The 14,020-nt window shown below is 47.8% G+C and overlaps 1 protein-coding gene and 1 long non-coding RNA gene across 8 annotated transcripts; one reads left to right on the forward strand and one right to left on the reverse strand.

The window, feature by feature from the left end:
* The first annotated feature begins 1,478 nt into the window (after positions 1–1,478).
* sack1b (scaffolding CK1 anchoring protein B) lies at positions 1,479–12,363 on the forward strand. Of its 6 annotated transcripts, XM_086180996.1 has the most exons (8): positions 1,480–1,691; positions 2,308–2,492; positions 4,820–4,926; positions 6,261–6,450; positions 6,554–7,017; positions 7,646–7,810; positions 9,285–9,409; positions 9,685–12,363. In XM_086180996.1, the coding sequence occupies exons 4-8, from the start codon at positions 6,426–6,428 to the stop codon at positions 11,672–11,674; spliced, it is 2,769 nt and encodes a 922-aa protein (XP_086037122.1). In that variant the 5' UTR covers positions 1,480–1,691; positions 2,308–2,492; positions 4,820–4,926; positions 6,261–6,425; the 3' UTR covers positions 11,675–12,363. The 6 variants fall into 6 exon arrangements, with proteins under 6 accessions (XP_086037127.1, XP_086037122.1, XP_086037124.1 ...); XM_086180998.1 differs by lacking the exon at positions 6,261–6,450; XM_086180997.1 differs by lacking the exons at positions 1,480–1,691; positions 2,308–2,492 and adding an exon at positions 3,201–3,217.
* LOC147247991 (uncharacterized) lies at positions 6,195–9,894 on the reverse strand. Of its 2 annotated transcripts, XR_015109549.1 has the most exons (4): positions 8,938–9,894; positions 8,319–8,626; positions 6,441–6,599; positions 6,195–6,322 (listed from the first exon to the last, which is right to left on the reverse strand). It is a non-coding gene; the product is annotated as an uncharacterized LOC147247991 (long non-coding RNA). The 2 variants fall into 2 exon arrangements; XR_015109548.1 differs by having other exon boundaries at positions 8,319–9,894.
* Positions 12,364–14,020: the final 1,657 nt, after the last annotated feature.

The following is a 14,020-nucleotide window of genomic DNA, read 5'->3' on the forward strand; positions in this document are numbered from 1 at the left end:
AGATAACATCTCTAATGGGCGTCCCGTGTAACGTTTTTGGGATCTTCATTAAATTCATCAGTGGTGCACGGCGGTGGCCTCTGGTGCTTGAGCCCCAAGTGTTCCTACAAAGCCGTGAACTGGAGGTGTGGAAGTGCCTCAGCTTGGTGTGTCGGTCTCCTCTCAGAGCTGGACTTGATCGATGGCTATCGAACGCAGCGCACCCCAACGGGCCGCTGGATTAGTAGGCTGAGCTGTGACCACTGCAACGCCTCCGAGCTGTGAAACATTAAACAACCTGCACACAGCGACGATCCTCTCAGGAAAAACTGAAGCCCGGAAAAGGAGAGTGAAGGAGGCTGCAGGGCTGGTGCAGCTTTTAGACGCTCACTCTTTCAGACAGAATCCTTCCTTTCTTCAGCTGAGAGTAGGGAACATGCTAGCAATTGTTAAGCGGTGGTCAAAAGTCACGTTGCTGTAAGGAGGCTGACGCGTGTCAGGCTGTCATAGCTCCAGTAGAAGTTGCTATGGCAACCGGCCCCTCTGATAAGCCCTTGTCACCACAGCCATTTTGACTTGTCAGAGTAAACACAGGTGTGACTGTTAACATCAGACATGATTCTCTTCCAACATGGTTGCAATAAACTTTATTGGCGCTAATCCACATTTCTGCCTGTCCATCAGTCTCTCTTCCATTCTCTCTTTGTCTCTGTCCATCAGTCTCTCCTCCTTTCTCTCTCTTTATCTCTGTCCCTCTCTTTCCTTCTGTCTCTCTGTCTTCCTCCATTCACTGTCTTTGTCTCTGTCCATCAGTCTCTCCTCCTTTCTCTCTCTCTTTATCTCTGTCCCTCTCTTTCCTTCTGTCTCTCTGTCTTCCTCCATTCTCTGTCTTTGTCCATCAGTCTCTCCTCCTTTCTCTGTCCATCAGTCTCTCCTCCTTTCTCTCTCTCTTTATCTCTGTCCCTCTCTTTCCTTCTGTCTCTCTGTCTTCCTCCATTCACTGTCTTTGTCTCTGTCCATCAGTCTCTCCTCCTTTCTCTCCCTTTTTATCTCTGTCCCTCTCTTTCCTTCTGTCTCTGTCTTCCTCCATTCACTGTCTTTGTCTCTGTCCATCAGTCTCTCCTCCTTTCTCTCTCTTTTTATCTCTGTCCCTCTCTTTCCTTCTGTCTCTCTGTCTTCCTCCATTCACTGTCTTTGTCTCTGTCCATCAGTCTCTCCTCCTTTCTCTCTTATCTCTGTCCCTCTCTTTCCTTCTGTCTCTCTGTCTTCCTCCATTCTCTGTCTTTGTCTCTGTCCATCAGTCTCTTCTCCTTTCTCTCTCTCTTTATCTCTGTCCCTCTCGTTCCTTCTGTCTCTCTATCTTCCTCCATTCACTGTCTTTGTCTCTGCCCTGCTCTCCTGCTCTCTTTCCCCCCAACCGGTCAAAGCAGAAGGCCGTCCCCACTGATCCTGGATCTGCTCCACGTTCCTGCCTGTTAAAAGGAAGGTTTTCATCGCCACTGTTGCAGGATGTGCTGCTGATGGAGAATTGTTGGGTGGAGGTTCATTGAAGGAGGGAGGTGCTGGACCTGCTCTACCTGTAAAGTGTCATGAGAGAACTTTTGTTGTGATTTGGCGCTGTAGAAATAAACCTGACTTGCCTGAGACCTTCACTAGGCAGGGTCGTGCTGGGTGACTCCAGGGCCGGCCGAGCCATGAGCAAACTACAAAAGGTAGGTATTAAATATCTTACAGAAGTGACAACATAACTCAATGAATGAATGAACAATTCAGTTCAAGAAAATTCTGATTTCATGATCAATGTTCCTGCCATCGTTTGAGTCATGACTCACGCCAGACACCGCAAGCTCAAGATTCGTTTGGAAGAGATGGATCGATTCCCTACCTCAGCAAGTCAAAAAGCAAAGTTCTATGAGTCTGAACAAATTTAGGGGTTGCCCTTCTGCAGCTGGCCATCTCAGAAATGCACCAGAATACAAGAAATCGCGTTACCAGACACAGAGTTTCCTGGCTGAGGACCCCCAGACCCCCATCTGGTTTGCACCCACTTGAACAAAGGGCACCAGCCTTTCCTTACGCACCTGTGGCCCAGGTGACAATCGTTAATAATCCGTCTGCACCAACACTTGGATCATGTAACGGTACAGTGTGACGTTTGTGTCAGTAATCGTCAAGCACAGTTTGGTGGTGGTGGTTTTGTGAGGCCCCCTCCACACCCTACAAACTACCACAGGAAATGACTTAAGCTAATTTGCCGCCCCGCATCTTCTAGTAGAGTCAGTCTGCCAGGAGGCCTTGCAGTTTAATCAGGATTCTGTTTCTCTGCAGAAAACCATGAAATGACGGCCGATGCGTCTGAGACCGCTCCGTCCCTGTGGTGTTTGGCGTCCTCTCGGAGATCAGTGGAACAGCCGAGGAGCTGATTGTGACGGCGTGCTGCTCGGGTCATTTTACCAACACACCGACGGACACATCATGGTCGCCTCGGCCAGGACGCACTGGAACCACCAGAGGTCGTTCAGGCTTGTTAAAGCTACAACATCACATCCTCTTATCTACAATCATAATTATATTAACACAATTTTACCTAATTACCTAAAATAATTTTTCATTTAGATGAGAAAGCTTATTTACTCTGAGTGCTTCCATACAATCAGCAAATTTAATTTCCTGACTTTATCTCTGTTGTACAAAGTAGAATGGAGAGGAGAGGAAGACATTTACCGGCTATGAGAGATTTAATTAATGATTACAAGACGGGGGACAGATTGGCTCTCATGGCGGTGAACTGATAACCCTCATATTTAACACGTTAGAGTTCGACAGGTTGGTGAGCACGTCGACGTCTCTCATCCGATCAGCGTCCTCTGATGTTCTCAGCCGTTCACTGAGGCGCTCAATCACAAACATCAGTGTTTGGCGGAGGATAGCGGCCCTGATTTATACTTCTTTATCCTAAAAATGCACCAAATATTCATGAGTAATACCAGCAGGCTCTCGTCAAACTTCCTCAGTGCAGCCTGGGATCGGCTCAGAGTTGGAAAGCGCTAAAACTCCAGCGTTCACTTCCTGCTCAGTGTGGAGGAAACTCCATCAGCAACCAGCCGCAACATTTAGAACTAGAGTCAGATATTTCCCTCGGGAGTTCAGAGACTAAATCGGAGCCGTGAACAAAGGGAGAGAATATGAGATGCGCCTCCTCCACAAATGAACATCAGTGCAGCTGCGTGACCGCGTGGTAAGTTGGCTAACACGCCGGCGAGTCATGTCTCTGCTGCAATCTGGAGCTGCAACACTCAGAGTCCGTGTCAAACCACCTGTGTATTTGTACACAGGCACTTAGTGGTGAGGTCAGTGTGTGTGTGTGTGTGTGAGAGAGAGAGAGAGAATGTTATTTGGTGCCTCTGCTCTGGATAGTTCCCATGTAAACGTGGGATGACCTGAGAACTGCTTTGGGGCTGATTGTGGAGATTCACAGAAACTGGATGAGATCCAGCTCTAAAGTTTCACCACCAGAAGCTGAAAACATTCCTGCAGTGATGGAGGGGAGTGTCTGACACACACACACACACACACACACACACACACACACACGTGTATGGAGGCGCCTCGTGGGCAGTAACTCCAACTGTATTCTAATTGCTATTTCTCCTACTTTCCATCTAAATGTATTCCATTACATTTGCCTGGGAAAACATGGACACGCACAGGAAACAGGAAGCGTGTAAAGGTGGCCTACATACAGATTCCATACAAGTAAGTAAAAAAACCAACATAATATCTGTGTACTGCAAACCTGGAGTAGTGCCCTGAGCCTTGACTTCTAACAACGCCGCGTTTGTGGTCTACTGTTGACTGAAGCTCGTAGCAGGAGAGCTTCAAAACACAACATGCTTTGTAAAATGGCTGATTTGACCTTCCTGGGAAGATGGACACAGATGAGTGCTACGAAATACCACCGTATGTGTGTAAAAATATGCCAGTGATTAAGGTCGAAGTACTCCTGGTTGTGTAAGAATGTACTTGTTTAGTGGCTCCAGCAGTTTTCCCTTGAGAAAAAGCACATTTTGCACAAGAGTTTCTCAACAGAGTTTAACACACCAGCAAGTGAACGACACGCCGGCGAGGACACGAGCAGTTACAGGTCGCCCTCGTGGCTACGCTAACCTCAGCGGCACGTACGCTAGGCTAGCGTTAGCCTCCTACCCTGTTCCTCATAGGAAACCCAGCAAGCGTTAGCAGTGAGGGAGCCCTTCCCCTCAAACACAAATGTTTTTGTTTTAAAGATCATCTTTGTCAAAGGTTATACAACAGAAGCCGACGTCAAAGAGCCCCGTTTCCTATCTTAACCCATGCTAACTAATTACTCTCAAGGAAGCGTGATGAACACTGAGTTCAACTTCCAATCAAACACAAGTACAAATACACTCTACACCCCCAGAATACTAGAAGTACAACAGCTCTGCAGCTCAACTTCCACCTCCCTGGAGGTGAGCAGGTTTCTAAAGCCTTGTTTGGGTTTGTGTGCTCATTCTGCGTGATGTCAGAGGTCACCTGGATTCTTCTGTCCTGACAGAACCTCCTGCGTTCCTGTGTGAGAACAGGAGGCTTCAGAGGTCCTCGGCTCTGCCTGCCTTGTCATTATCTTGATTTTTGTCAGTGCAAACTTTGTCCCTCAAGAGAAGAGGGGAGTGGCTACATGACTCAAACAGGTTTATGGCTGCCTGTGAGCAAGTTTCGAACCAGACGGACCATTTGCATGTCAAAACTGGAGCCCACACCCTCCATGGCGCAGAGTGCTTATCGTGTTGAGACACCTCCTCGCCTTTGTTCCCTCCAGCTGGGAGACAGAGGACTCCTCAGACGCTGAACACAGTACACCAGCACCTCAGCTGCAGACTCTGGGAGCAGTCAAGAGGATTTTCACACCAAAGTTCTCACGCTAATGTAAGTTGCTCTTCTTGAACATGAGCTCATGGTGCTGGGACTCGCTGGCGGTGCTTCACCACCTCAGCTAGAGTCAATGAATTTGAGGGTCTGCGATAAAATGTGTGGTTTAGGACGAGACAGCAACAACCGCTGCTGTGTTGCTTTCATGTCCTTGCATTCGAGCGTCAGTCAGGTTCAAGATAAGCAATGGAAGTAGACTGTGAGCCGCTGGCATCATGACGTCACTGGGACTTCAGCCTTCAGACAGGAAACGTCTGTGGGTGTCCAGAACAGACGGGGTCACCCGCTCACATTCTTGTCTCGCCAAAGTGTTTGAGCCTTATTGTGCAAAATGATGATAAACTTCACACTTGTGAGCAGGAAGTGTGAAGTTTATCAAGCATGAGTGACATCACGGCTGTACGGAACCAATCGCCGGGCGGGACACATCTGTACGTCCGACAGAGAAACGCTTTCTCAGTGGAGGAGGAGACATCTTGTTTTAGTACAGAAATGTATAATGCTGACTTGGTGTAAATAGTGAGGATTGTTATTTAAAATTAATCAATTCATTTAAAACGGATGGGGTCAATCGTGCCACTGCACCGGACGCGTCCCTCATTCGTCTCCGGATGAAATGATTTACAGCTACATTTCGTCTCTGGCCTCAGATACGATCGGCGATTTAAGAGATTCCTTCTTGATGCGTGAATGATGGTGCGAAGCCACCTTCGTTCTTCCCAGCGCCTCCTGAATGGACGCTGGTATTCAGCACTCGCATATCAGAAGTCTCTAGAAAGCTTTTTTCTTCCAAAAAGCTTTTATGAACCGTGAGTTTCCTGCTGCAGCTGGAGAATTTCCCCCCTGGGCATTCGCTGCTCGTCAGCCTGTGACGGGCTCGGCGCCTGACAGCAGGTTGCGTGATGTGGCTTGTTGAGAGTGAATCACGTCTTAAACCCATGGAGATGACAGGTTTATTTTAATACAAAGCATCACGTGTGACTGATAGCGGGCATGTAGCTCTCACGCTAACAAACCCTCGATGGTCCTGTTGACCTGCCAAACAACAGCAAATACCTGATCAGCAAACTGCTAATTGACGAGAGTCTGGACCGTCACTCACCATCAATCAGCGAGAGCACAGGTTGAGTTGTTATCAGTGGCCTCAAATCAGAGTGACAGCAGGTCTGTTCAGAGGACGCCGGGAAAACAATACAGCAATAAATGTGGTGTACGGGTAAAAGCTTAGAGGCTGGAAGGCACAACAATGCTGGCTATTGTCATTTTTATGTTTTTTATTGCCTGTTAGATGTCTCATATTCATGAAGGTGTGTGTTTTTTCCCCTGCACAGCTTCTTGATGAATCCAGACCTCAGAAAACTTCCCACACACTTGGCGTTGAAGCTTCTGGAGACTGAAAATTAAAACCATACAAACCGTCACAGGCCAGTCTTTTTCTTCAAGGACAAACGCATTCCATTTCTGTTAAACCTTTGAAAACACGAGGCTGAACTGGGATGACAACGTCTCACCTTGGCGGAGGCATGTGACCTCTAATTATCGACGTCCTTGTCGTTCGGCCCACGTCGGCGCTGTCCTCTGATCTGTTCACGCCCTGACACGGACTTCTTCATCTCCACCACAGGTCCGACTGAGGTGATGGAGTCGCCACAGTTTTCCCTGCTGTCGTCCTTGAGGGGAGAATTTAAATCGGAGGATTACATCCAGCCGCACTACAAGGAATCATATCGCCTGGCGATCGACCACCTGGTGAGCGGCGGCAGAGACGGTTACCAGGAGTTCCTCAAAGGAGAACGCATCGGGAGCTTCCTGTCCGAGGAGGAGCTCGACTTCATCATCGCAAATGCAAAGGAGCTTCCGCCTCAGATTCACGTTGAGGATTTCAATGGCCCGGCGGACACGCAGTCGTCCTCGGGGACGTACTGGCCCGTCCACTCAGACGTTGTTACGCCAGATCTGGACTTAGGGTGGCCAGAGGTCGTGCACGAAAGACTACAGACAAATATCGACCTACTCTTTCACCCACCGAGACTGAACAACCCCACCATCAAAGAGGTGATCCGTAAAAACATTCAGGATGCGAGACAGGTAAAGGATGGGGGGCAGGCAGACCAAGTGGGGTAGGGTTCATGGTGTCCTAACAAATCCATCCCTGCTTTGCAGCAAGTTGGCTCAGAGAAAGGTGTGAAGTAAAGTGTGTTACAAGTACTTCTCCCCCTCAGGGCAGTACTACCTTCACAGTTTTGTTGGTGTGCAGTGGCAGGGAGTGTCTGCTGCTGTTGTTAAGGACTAAATCAGGTTTTGCAGCTTTCCATCATGAAGAAAGTGTGGGAAACACACACAAGACTATTTCTTCTCAGGAGATGAAAAGGCGAATGAAGTTAGTCACGTTGTCTCTGACGTGGGCTCCTTAAGAGCTCCTTACTGGAACACAAATGGTCTCCCTGTTTCTTCACGACCTGCAATGTTTTCTCAGCTTGTTATCGTGAAACAAGCCAGCTGCCACATTCATGAGCCTGCTGTCAAATTAAGGACGGTCGTAAGGCACAAATCTTTAAGACGCTTCAGGACTGACCGACATCGAAGGAGACTCAATAAATGTATTAATCTTGGGAACAAATACAAAGGCCGAGCGTCTGCCTGGGGGGGGACTGTCGGCTTCTCTGCACTCTGGTCCTCTGCACATCCGACCGATTCATTGTCTTTGTCCTCGCAGGTCATTGCGATAGTGATGGACATGTTCACCGATGTAGACATATTCAAAGAAACGGTGAGCGCCTCCGTACGAGGGGTTCCAGTCTACGTGCTCCTGGACGATTCCCACTTGAAAGATTTTCTCACCATGGCTGAAAATCAAGACGTAAAAATTCAACAACTCAGGGTAAGAGAGCAGTCCAACTCATTCAGCTTGTAAACTCTTTTTTTTCAGGATCCTAACCATGAAATCTGATTTCAACACTTGCCCATTGGGGCTGAAAGAAATCCTGGTAGCGGACGCTCGTTGTCTGTATACAACATAACAACGTTCAGTCAGTGTTATGTTCAAATCAGCACTGTGGTGTGGCCACAACGTTAAATTCAAATATATTCTACACTTTCACCTAAAAATGCATCCTTTTTTGTTTGTATTTATGCAGATTCTATTACTGTTTGCTAGCTTCCTCCCTTTGTTCCAATTCTTTTTGCTAAGCGAAGCCAAGCAGTTGCAGTAGATTTCTGTAGATGACCTCAGTCTCCTCTCAGACAGGTCCTCTCCTGCACCTCCCACAACTTTACTTTTAAACCATTTAGACCTAAAAACAAGCTGTTGTATTTCTGAAGACAAATTAAAACAAACAATCCTACATTGAGATGCACAAATTGTGTATTGCTGTGTAATACAGACTCACCTTCAGTAATGTCTTAGTGTCTTGTTTCTCCAGTTTACTGGGTGTATGGTTGCTTCCACTGAGCCGTGCAAAAGTGTATTAACACACACCCATTAAGTGCACATTATATGCCAACAATAACCACTTAGGGACGAAGTCACCGGAGGAATGTTTGTCTTCACACTGCTTCTGCTTCCGCGCTGGTGTTGATGAGGTGATGGCCGACCTGATTACTCCATTGAAGGAGCTTCAGCCGGCTCCTGCAGGGACACACGTCGTCACGTTTTCCTCCTACTGCCAACGGTCTCGCCGTTCCGTGGAACTGTTCTCTGATATTTTGTCCAAAACATAGAGCGAGCACACTCTTATATCATGTGAAAATGAAACTCCCGTCACAGTTATTTATCGGAAAGTATTTTTCTTATCAAAATGTAATACAGTAGCGATACCTTAACTGAGAAAGCAGTTCCTGAACGATACTCTCTTTCTGTTGATACTTTCAGAACATTCAGCAGCGACAAATTTACCAGTTGCTGTAACTTCATTTATCTCTTCTAACTTTTTACCTTCTTGTTTCGCCATGTTCACAGTTTTTCAACTCAAAGCAGCTTCACAACATAAAATATAAACGACTACTTACTCCTCCTAGTATTTACTCCTGAGTTGATGGACTTTTGTATAGAGAGGCAAGGCACCTTCGGGCTTCAACCTGGAAATAGCCGAGTTTGATTCCCAGTCAGACACCTCATGTAGGCGCGGCGATGATATCGATGGAGGTTTCTCATCCCTTCTCCTCTGCCTTGTGACTCGCACACCAGATGACAAACAGATTTAATCAAGTTAGTCTTTACTGGGAATTTTTATTGAATATTTTCACAGTTAAATATCAGATCTAAGGAGGTACCAGGTTGTGGAGGGCCCGTGCCTCTCTGTACCCTGCAGTGGTTGACAATCTGATCCAACCAGTTTGGTATTTTCTTTCCACAGAACATGAGGGTGCGCTCAGTGAAAGGCCTGGATTACATCTGTCGATCAGGGGCTACGTTTCATGGTGCGATGGAGCAGAGGTTTCTCTTAGTCGACTGCCACACAGCCATATACGGCTCTTACAGGTGAATAGAACTGCAGCGCAAGAGTTGTCACAATCGCTGAGACTCTGAAGGCATTTATAAGAAACACCTCTGATAAAATTGCCATCATTTCAGTCAATTGTGAACCAATTTCTGGTTCTGGAAAAGGCCGTTCAGTTCAATGTGAAGAATACAAACACACAGTAGGGTTATTTCGGGGCACCAACAAGAACTACACGCCGGTCAGACTGAGGACATCTGAAGTGTGTTGCATCAAACTTAAGTGTCTTTTCTGTTCTTTTTTTTCTTGCTAACAGTTTCACTTGGTCATTTGAGAAGGTCAATCTGAGCATGGTGCAGGTCATCACAGGCCACCTGGTGAAATCCTATGACGAGGAGTTTCGGACCCTTTATGCCCGGTCGGCTGTGCCAGATGCACTGGGCCAACCAGACGCCTTGTTCCAACCCAACGGGCTCCACGGACATCAGAGTTTACTAAAATGTGGATCTCATTCTGTCCAAAAACTTGACCGGAAGGACCAGCTGAGGCACACGCTGGACACCGTGTATCGGAAGACTTGTGAGAGAAAGCAAGGCTTCAGAGACCTTGAAGACAGGCTCTTTGAGAACGGATCTAATAACTTTGGACCTCTATTTGAGAATGAGATGGATGTTCAGAACAAAATGCCCCAATTCCAGCCGGCACAGACAATTAACGTTTTGAAAAGGCACAGCTATGCTGGGGAGAAGCAAGATACTTACGTTCCGCAGAACATCAGACCCAAAGCAAGCCAGTGGAATTTGTCTAGAGATATGGGCCACGGAGTAAACCACCACCCCATGGACAACTATAGGCCACAGACCTTTCGGGGTCAAAACATGGGTCAGCCTTATAATGTTGGGGACAAAGCACTACTGTCCATGCAGCCCAACATTCCAACGCTGGAGAACACCTCCAAGTCCTTCATGCGCTCCTGGAGGATCGAGTCATACCTCAAAAACACAGACGTCCCATCCGGAGACTCGTGCGACTATTTAGACCAGTTTGAGCAACAAGACAAATCCAGCAGCTTCATGCAGGGAAGAATGAGGTCTTCCTTTGTTTTCAGGTCCACTATACCAGAACAAGCAGAGCCAAACATGCACATGAACATGACATCCGCTGGCGTTAAACCCTCCGTTGCACCAAACGCTCCTTTGCACTACTCGTCGATGCAGTGGAATCCAGCAGCATCAGCTGAGAATAGGATGAATAATGAAGAATGTAAGTTTAAGAGACCAAGTTTGCAGGGGCTGAATGACTTGCGGAATAACACAAGCTACGGTCAGGGGAGACCCTCGTACCAGTCTGTGTACTCCAGCCTGGGCAGACCTAAAGGCGCGCAGACCGTCACAAACCCTGACATTCTGGCCGACAGTTGGCAGAAACGGCACAGCGTGGCAGATCCCAGATCGAACTCAGAATATACGCGCGAACCTGCTGGCCACATGTATGGAGCCTTTGCACGGATGCAAGTAAATCGAGGCACAGCAGGGATCAGTGCGCAGGGCGGCGGGTACGGGTCAAATCTGAAGGAGGATCATAGATCCGTGTCTCATTACGATGTCAAGAGCGTCACAGACACAAAGAGCAGCTCGACCCCCATATGGCAGGAGCCCCCCACCAGAGCCGTGTCTGCAGCGGCCCTGGATATGGACAGACAGGATTTGACTACTAAGTCCAACAGAATTGGCTCCCAGGATTTTCTAAAGAAGAGTACAAAGAAAATCAAATCCTTTCTGAACATACCGGGAAAGAAAAACGAGTCATCAATGGTAATCCCAGCGGTGAGCACGGACACCCTAACGGCCGAGGACGAGGACACGCTTTCAGAGGGAGGAGGAAACCTCCACCCAACCCCCAGTGGCTCCGTGAGATCCAGCCACATGGCCGATGACCTCAAATACTCAAAACCTCGCTTCAGAACTGATGACCACCAACACCAGCCACAGATCACCTCCCTGAAATCAGTGACGCAGAGGGAGCCGGTGGCTGCTCACCAAAACGCGAGGCCCAGCCTCGCCATGGGGCGATGGAGCAAAGACCGCGGCACCGAGCATCGCCTGTACAGCAGGTTTGAGCCTTTCTGCTCGTTGGACAAGAAACACACCCTCCTCTCTGCACACAGCTTTGGAAACACACAATCACAAAATAAAAGCCTCACGCCGACGGAACACAGCCTGACCCGAGGTGTGAGGGCCCAACATGACAATAAATTTGAGAAATTCATTCAGAGGGTTGGAAATCTCATCCACAAGAACAAATAGGAGTCGGCGCCGGTCACTGATTGCTGATGCACATTGGACAAATTTTATATTTGTAGAGCTGCTGTGTGTTTACTTTGAAAAATTATATTACTTGTCACTGTTTACATTTTGGCCACTGCCACTGCCATTACATTACATACTGATGCACTGATCTTCGATCTGCTGAAAGAAGAATCAATTTAGTTGAACTTCCTCCAGCCAACCTTCAGACAACACACTCAAACGAGCCTGAGGTCAAACTGAAGCGAGAGGTTCAACTGCCGCAGGTGTGTTTCTCTCAAAATAACATTTATCTCAGACATATTCTGCATATGAATAGAAGAAATGTGGACGTATTCAACGGTTCAGATAACGGCTGCGTAGTCTGTTGCCGTGGTTGCAGGTTTTACTGACGTAGAGTTTGCAGCGTGTCAAGGTGGAACGGTAGGAAACACCTTCAGGCTGCATCTGTAGCATCGTGCATGTACTGTTTCTGATCACATGAGGTTTTTGACTTGTTGGGGTTGCAATACAATTAAATTCAGGTTTCCAAAATGTTTTTTTCTACCACAACGTGTTCAAGCGAAACTAAGGACTTGTCTTACATCTTCTTTAAAAACATGTTACTGGATTTAAAACACACAGACATGAAAAAACTGACAGGATTAAACTTGAAAACCAGCAATGGTGGATTTAATCCCTGAGTGTCTTTTTTTCTTCAGTTCTCTGAAAATAATTCCTCAAGGCAAAACTCTCAGTGCGCGTATGGACGGATCTGCTGGACCTGCAGTGGAGAAACGTGTCACGGCCTGGTTGTCTGCGCTCAGTTAGATGTTTGGGGAGGTTGGCATCACTTTTCTGAACTCAGAAGTTCCAGTTTCAGTGTATTTTCTCGTCATGATGCTGGTAAATTGTTGGTGAAAACAATGATCATGATTGATGTGCGACTGTTCGTTACAAACTTCCACGTCTGGTGACGTTTCAGAGGAAACGGAACCTGTAGACCGAAGCATGAGACACCGGCACGTGAACATTTGTAAAACGTCTTCAGGCTTCAACTGAGAACAGAGAGACTGTCAGGCTGCGTTCAGACCAAGAATCCCGTCAACCGTTGTCACCCGGCACGTTTTATTAGTGTAGCAGAGGTCATCCACTATAGAGGTTCTCTCTTCGTGCCACTTCCAGTATCGTAGCTGTTAAATCCCGGCGTGGCGGCGGCGTGCTGAGAGTAACAATTGTGTGTTTAGAAGCAGGTGGGAGCCGACCAGGAGGAGTGTTCCAGCTCCTGCTGACATGTTATCGTTCCCTCCATCAGGACAGAAAGCACAGGGGAGAATTGCACCTCGAAGGGTTCCCGTTAGAAACTGAACAAGCAGTTTTCCTAAACTAAGCCAATTACTTTTATTGCTTCAATTCAACCAAACACTGGAGACGAGTCACATACATGCTTGAAAGGTTTTTGGGGTTTTTTTTATAAGAGAAATCTGCTGTTGCAGTTATTTGCTGCCCTTCCGCCTGAGTCCTCCCCCTTCAGCGAAGCTGCTCCCACAGGACCTGGAGTCCCACTACAGAACTGACGTTCTCCCGTTGTTTGCTTCTGTGCAAGCCTCCTCTCCCTCTCTGGTCACTGGTGCACTCACAAAATTCCACCACAACAGCCACATGATTATTTGATGCAATGCAGCCAAACATACCCTCCTCCTCCTCCTCCTCCTCCTCTGTTACACTGTCAGGTAGAGATAGACCTGTACACCTGAAGCACTGCTCCTACCGACTGACACTCCGCTTGACAATGACCTTCCATTCTGCTGAGCTTTCACTGACATCTGGGGAGGACTGGATGGCTGCACTGGGGAGAGCGAGAGAGAGGACCAACCGTAAGCAGCCTCGTTGTCTCTGTCTCAACTGGACAAACACGGATGGCCAGTGCTCCATAGCACCACCTCCTGGTCGCTTCGGTGCCCACCAACATTGTGACCCAACAGCCCGAACCAAGTGGAAACACGAGTGCTGGCCCAGGTGGACAACACGGTCGTGCCTATCACTCCATTGGTCTGTTGGTATTAATGTGCAGCTGCAGCTGAAGCTAACAGCTCAAGTCTTGTTCGCATCATTAGCGTCCGGATGGACCTGCCCCACAACCCTGAGTGTGTGATTGTGTCAGAAATTGTTGCACGGTTTACGGCACGTGGTTACGCAGGAGAACTGCGTGGCCTCAGAGGTCAGTCAGGTACCATCTTGCGTGTGAAGCGTGATGAAGTGGCTGCGACTGCACTGCAGAGCGCCGTGAAGAAAAGCCTGACCAATCAATAGGAATAATTAGGATGCTGAGATGTACAAGGAGACCACGGTTCTGAACCGTTCCTG

This window comes from Aulostomus chinensis, chromosome 16 (assembly GCF_037954235.1).
Source record: "Aulostomus chinensis isolate RoL2024-O1b breed Wild chromosome 16, RoL_Achi_v1.0, whole genome shotgun sequence".
Taxonomy (NCBI): Eukaryota; Metazoa; Chordata; class Actinopteri; order Syngnathiformes; family Aulostomidae; genus Aulostomus; species Aulostomus chinensis.

Coding starts and splice junctions, on each gene's coding strand:
- sack1b (XM_086180996.1), top strand. CDS start 6,426: ATGACAACGTCTCACCTTGGCGGAG. Junction 7,018..7,645: donor ACATTCAGGATGCGAGACAG/GTAAAGGATGGG, acceptor TTGTCCTCGCAG/GTCATTGCGATAGTGATGGA. Junction 7,811..9,284: donor TAAAAATTCAACAACTCAGG/GTAAGAGAGCAG, acceptor TTCTTTCCACAG/AACATGAGGGTGCGCTCAGT.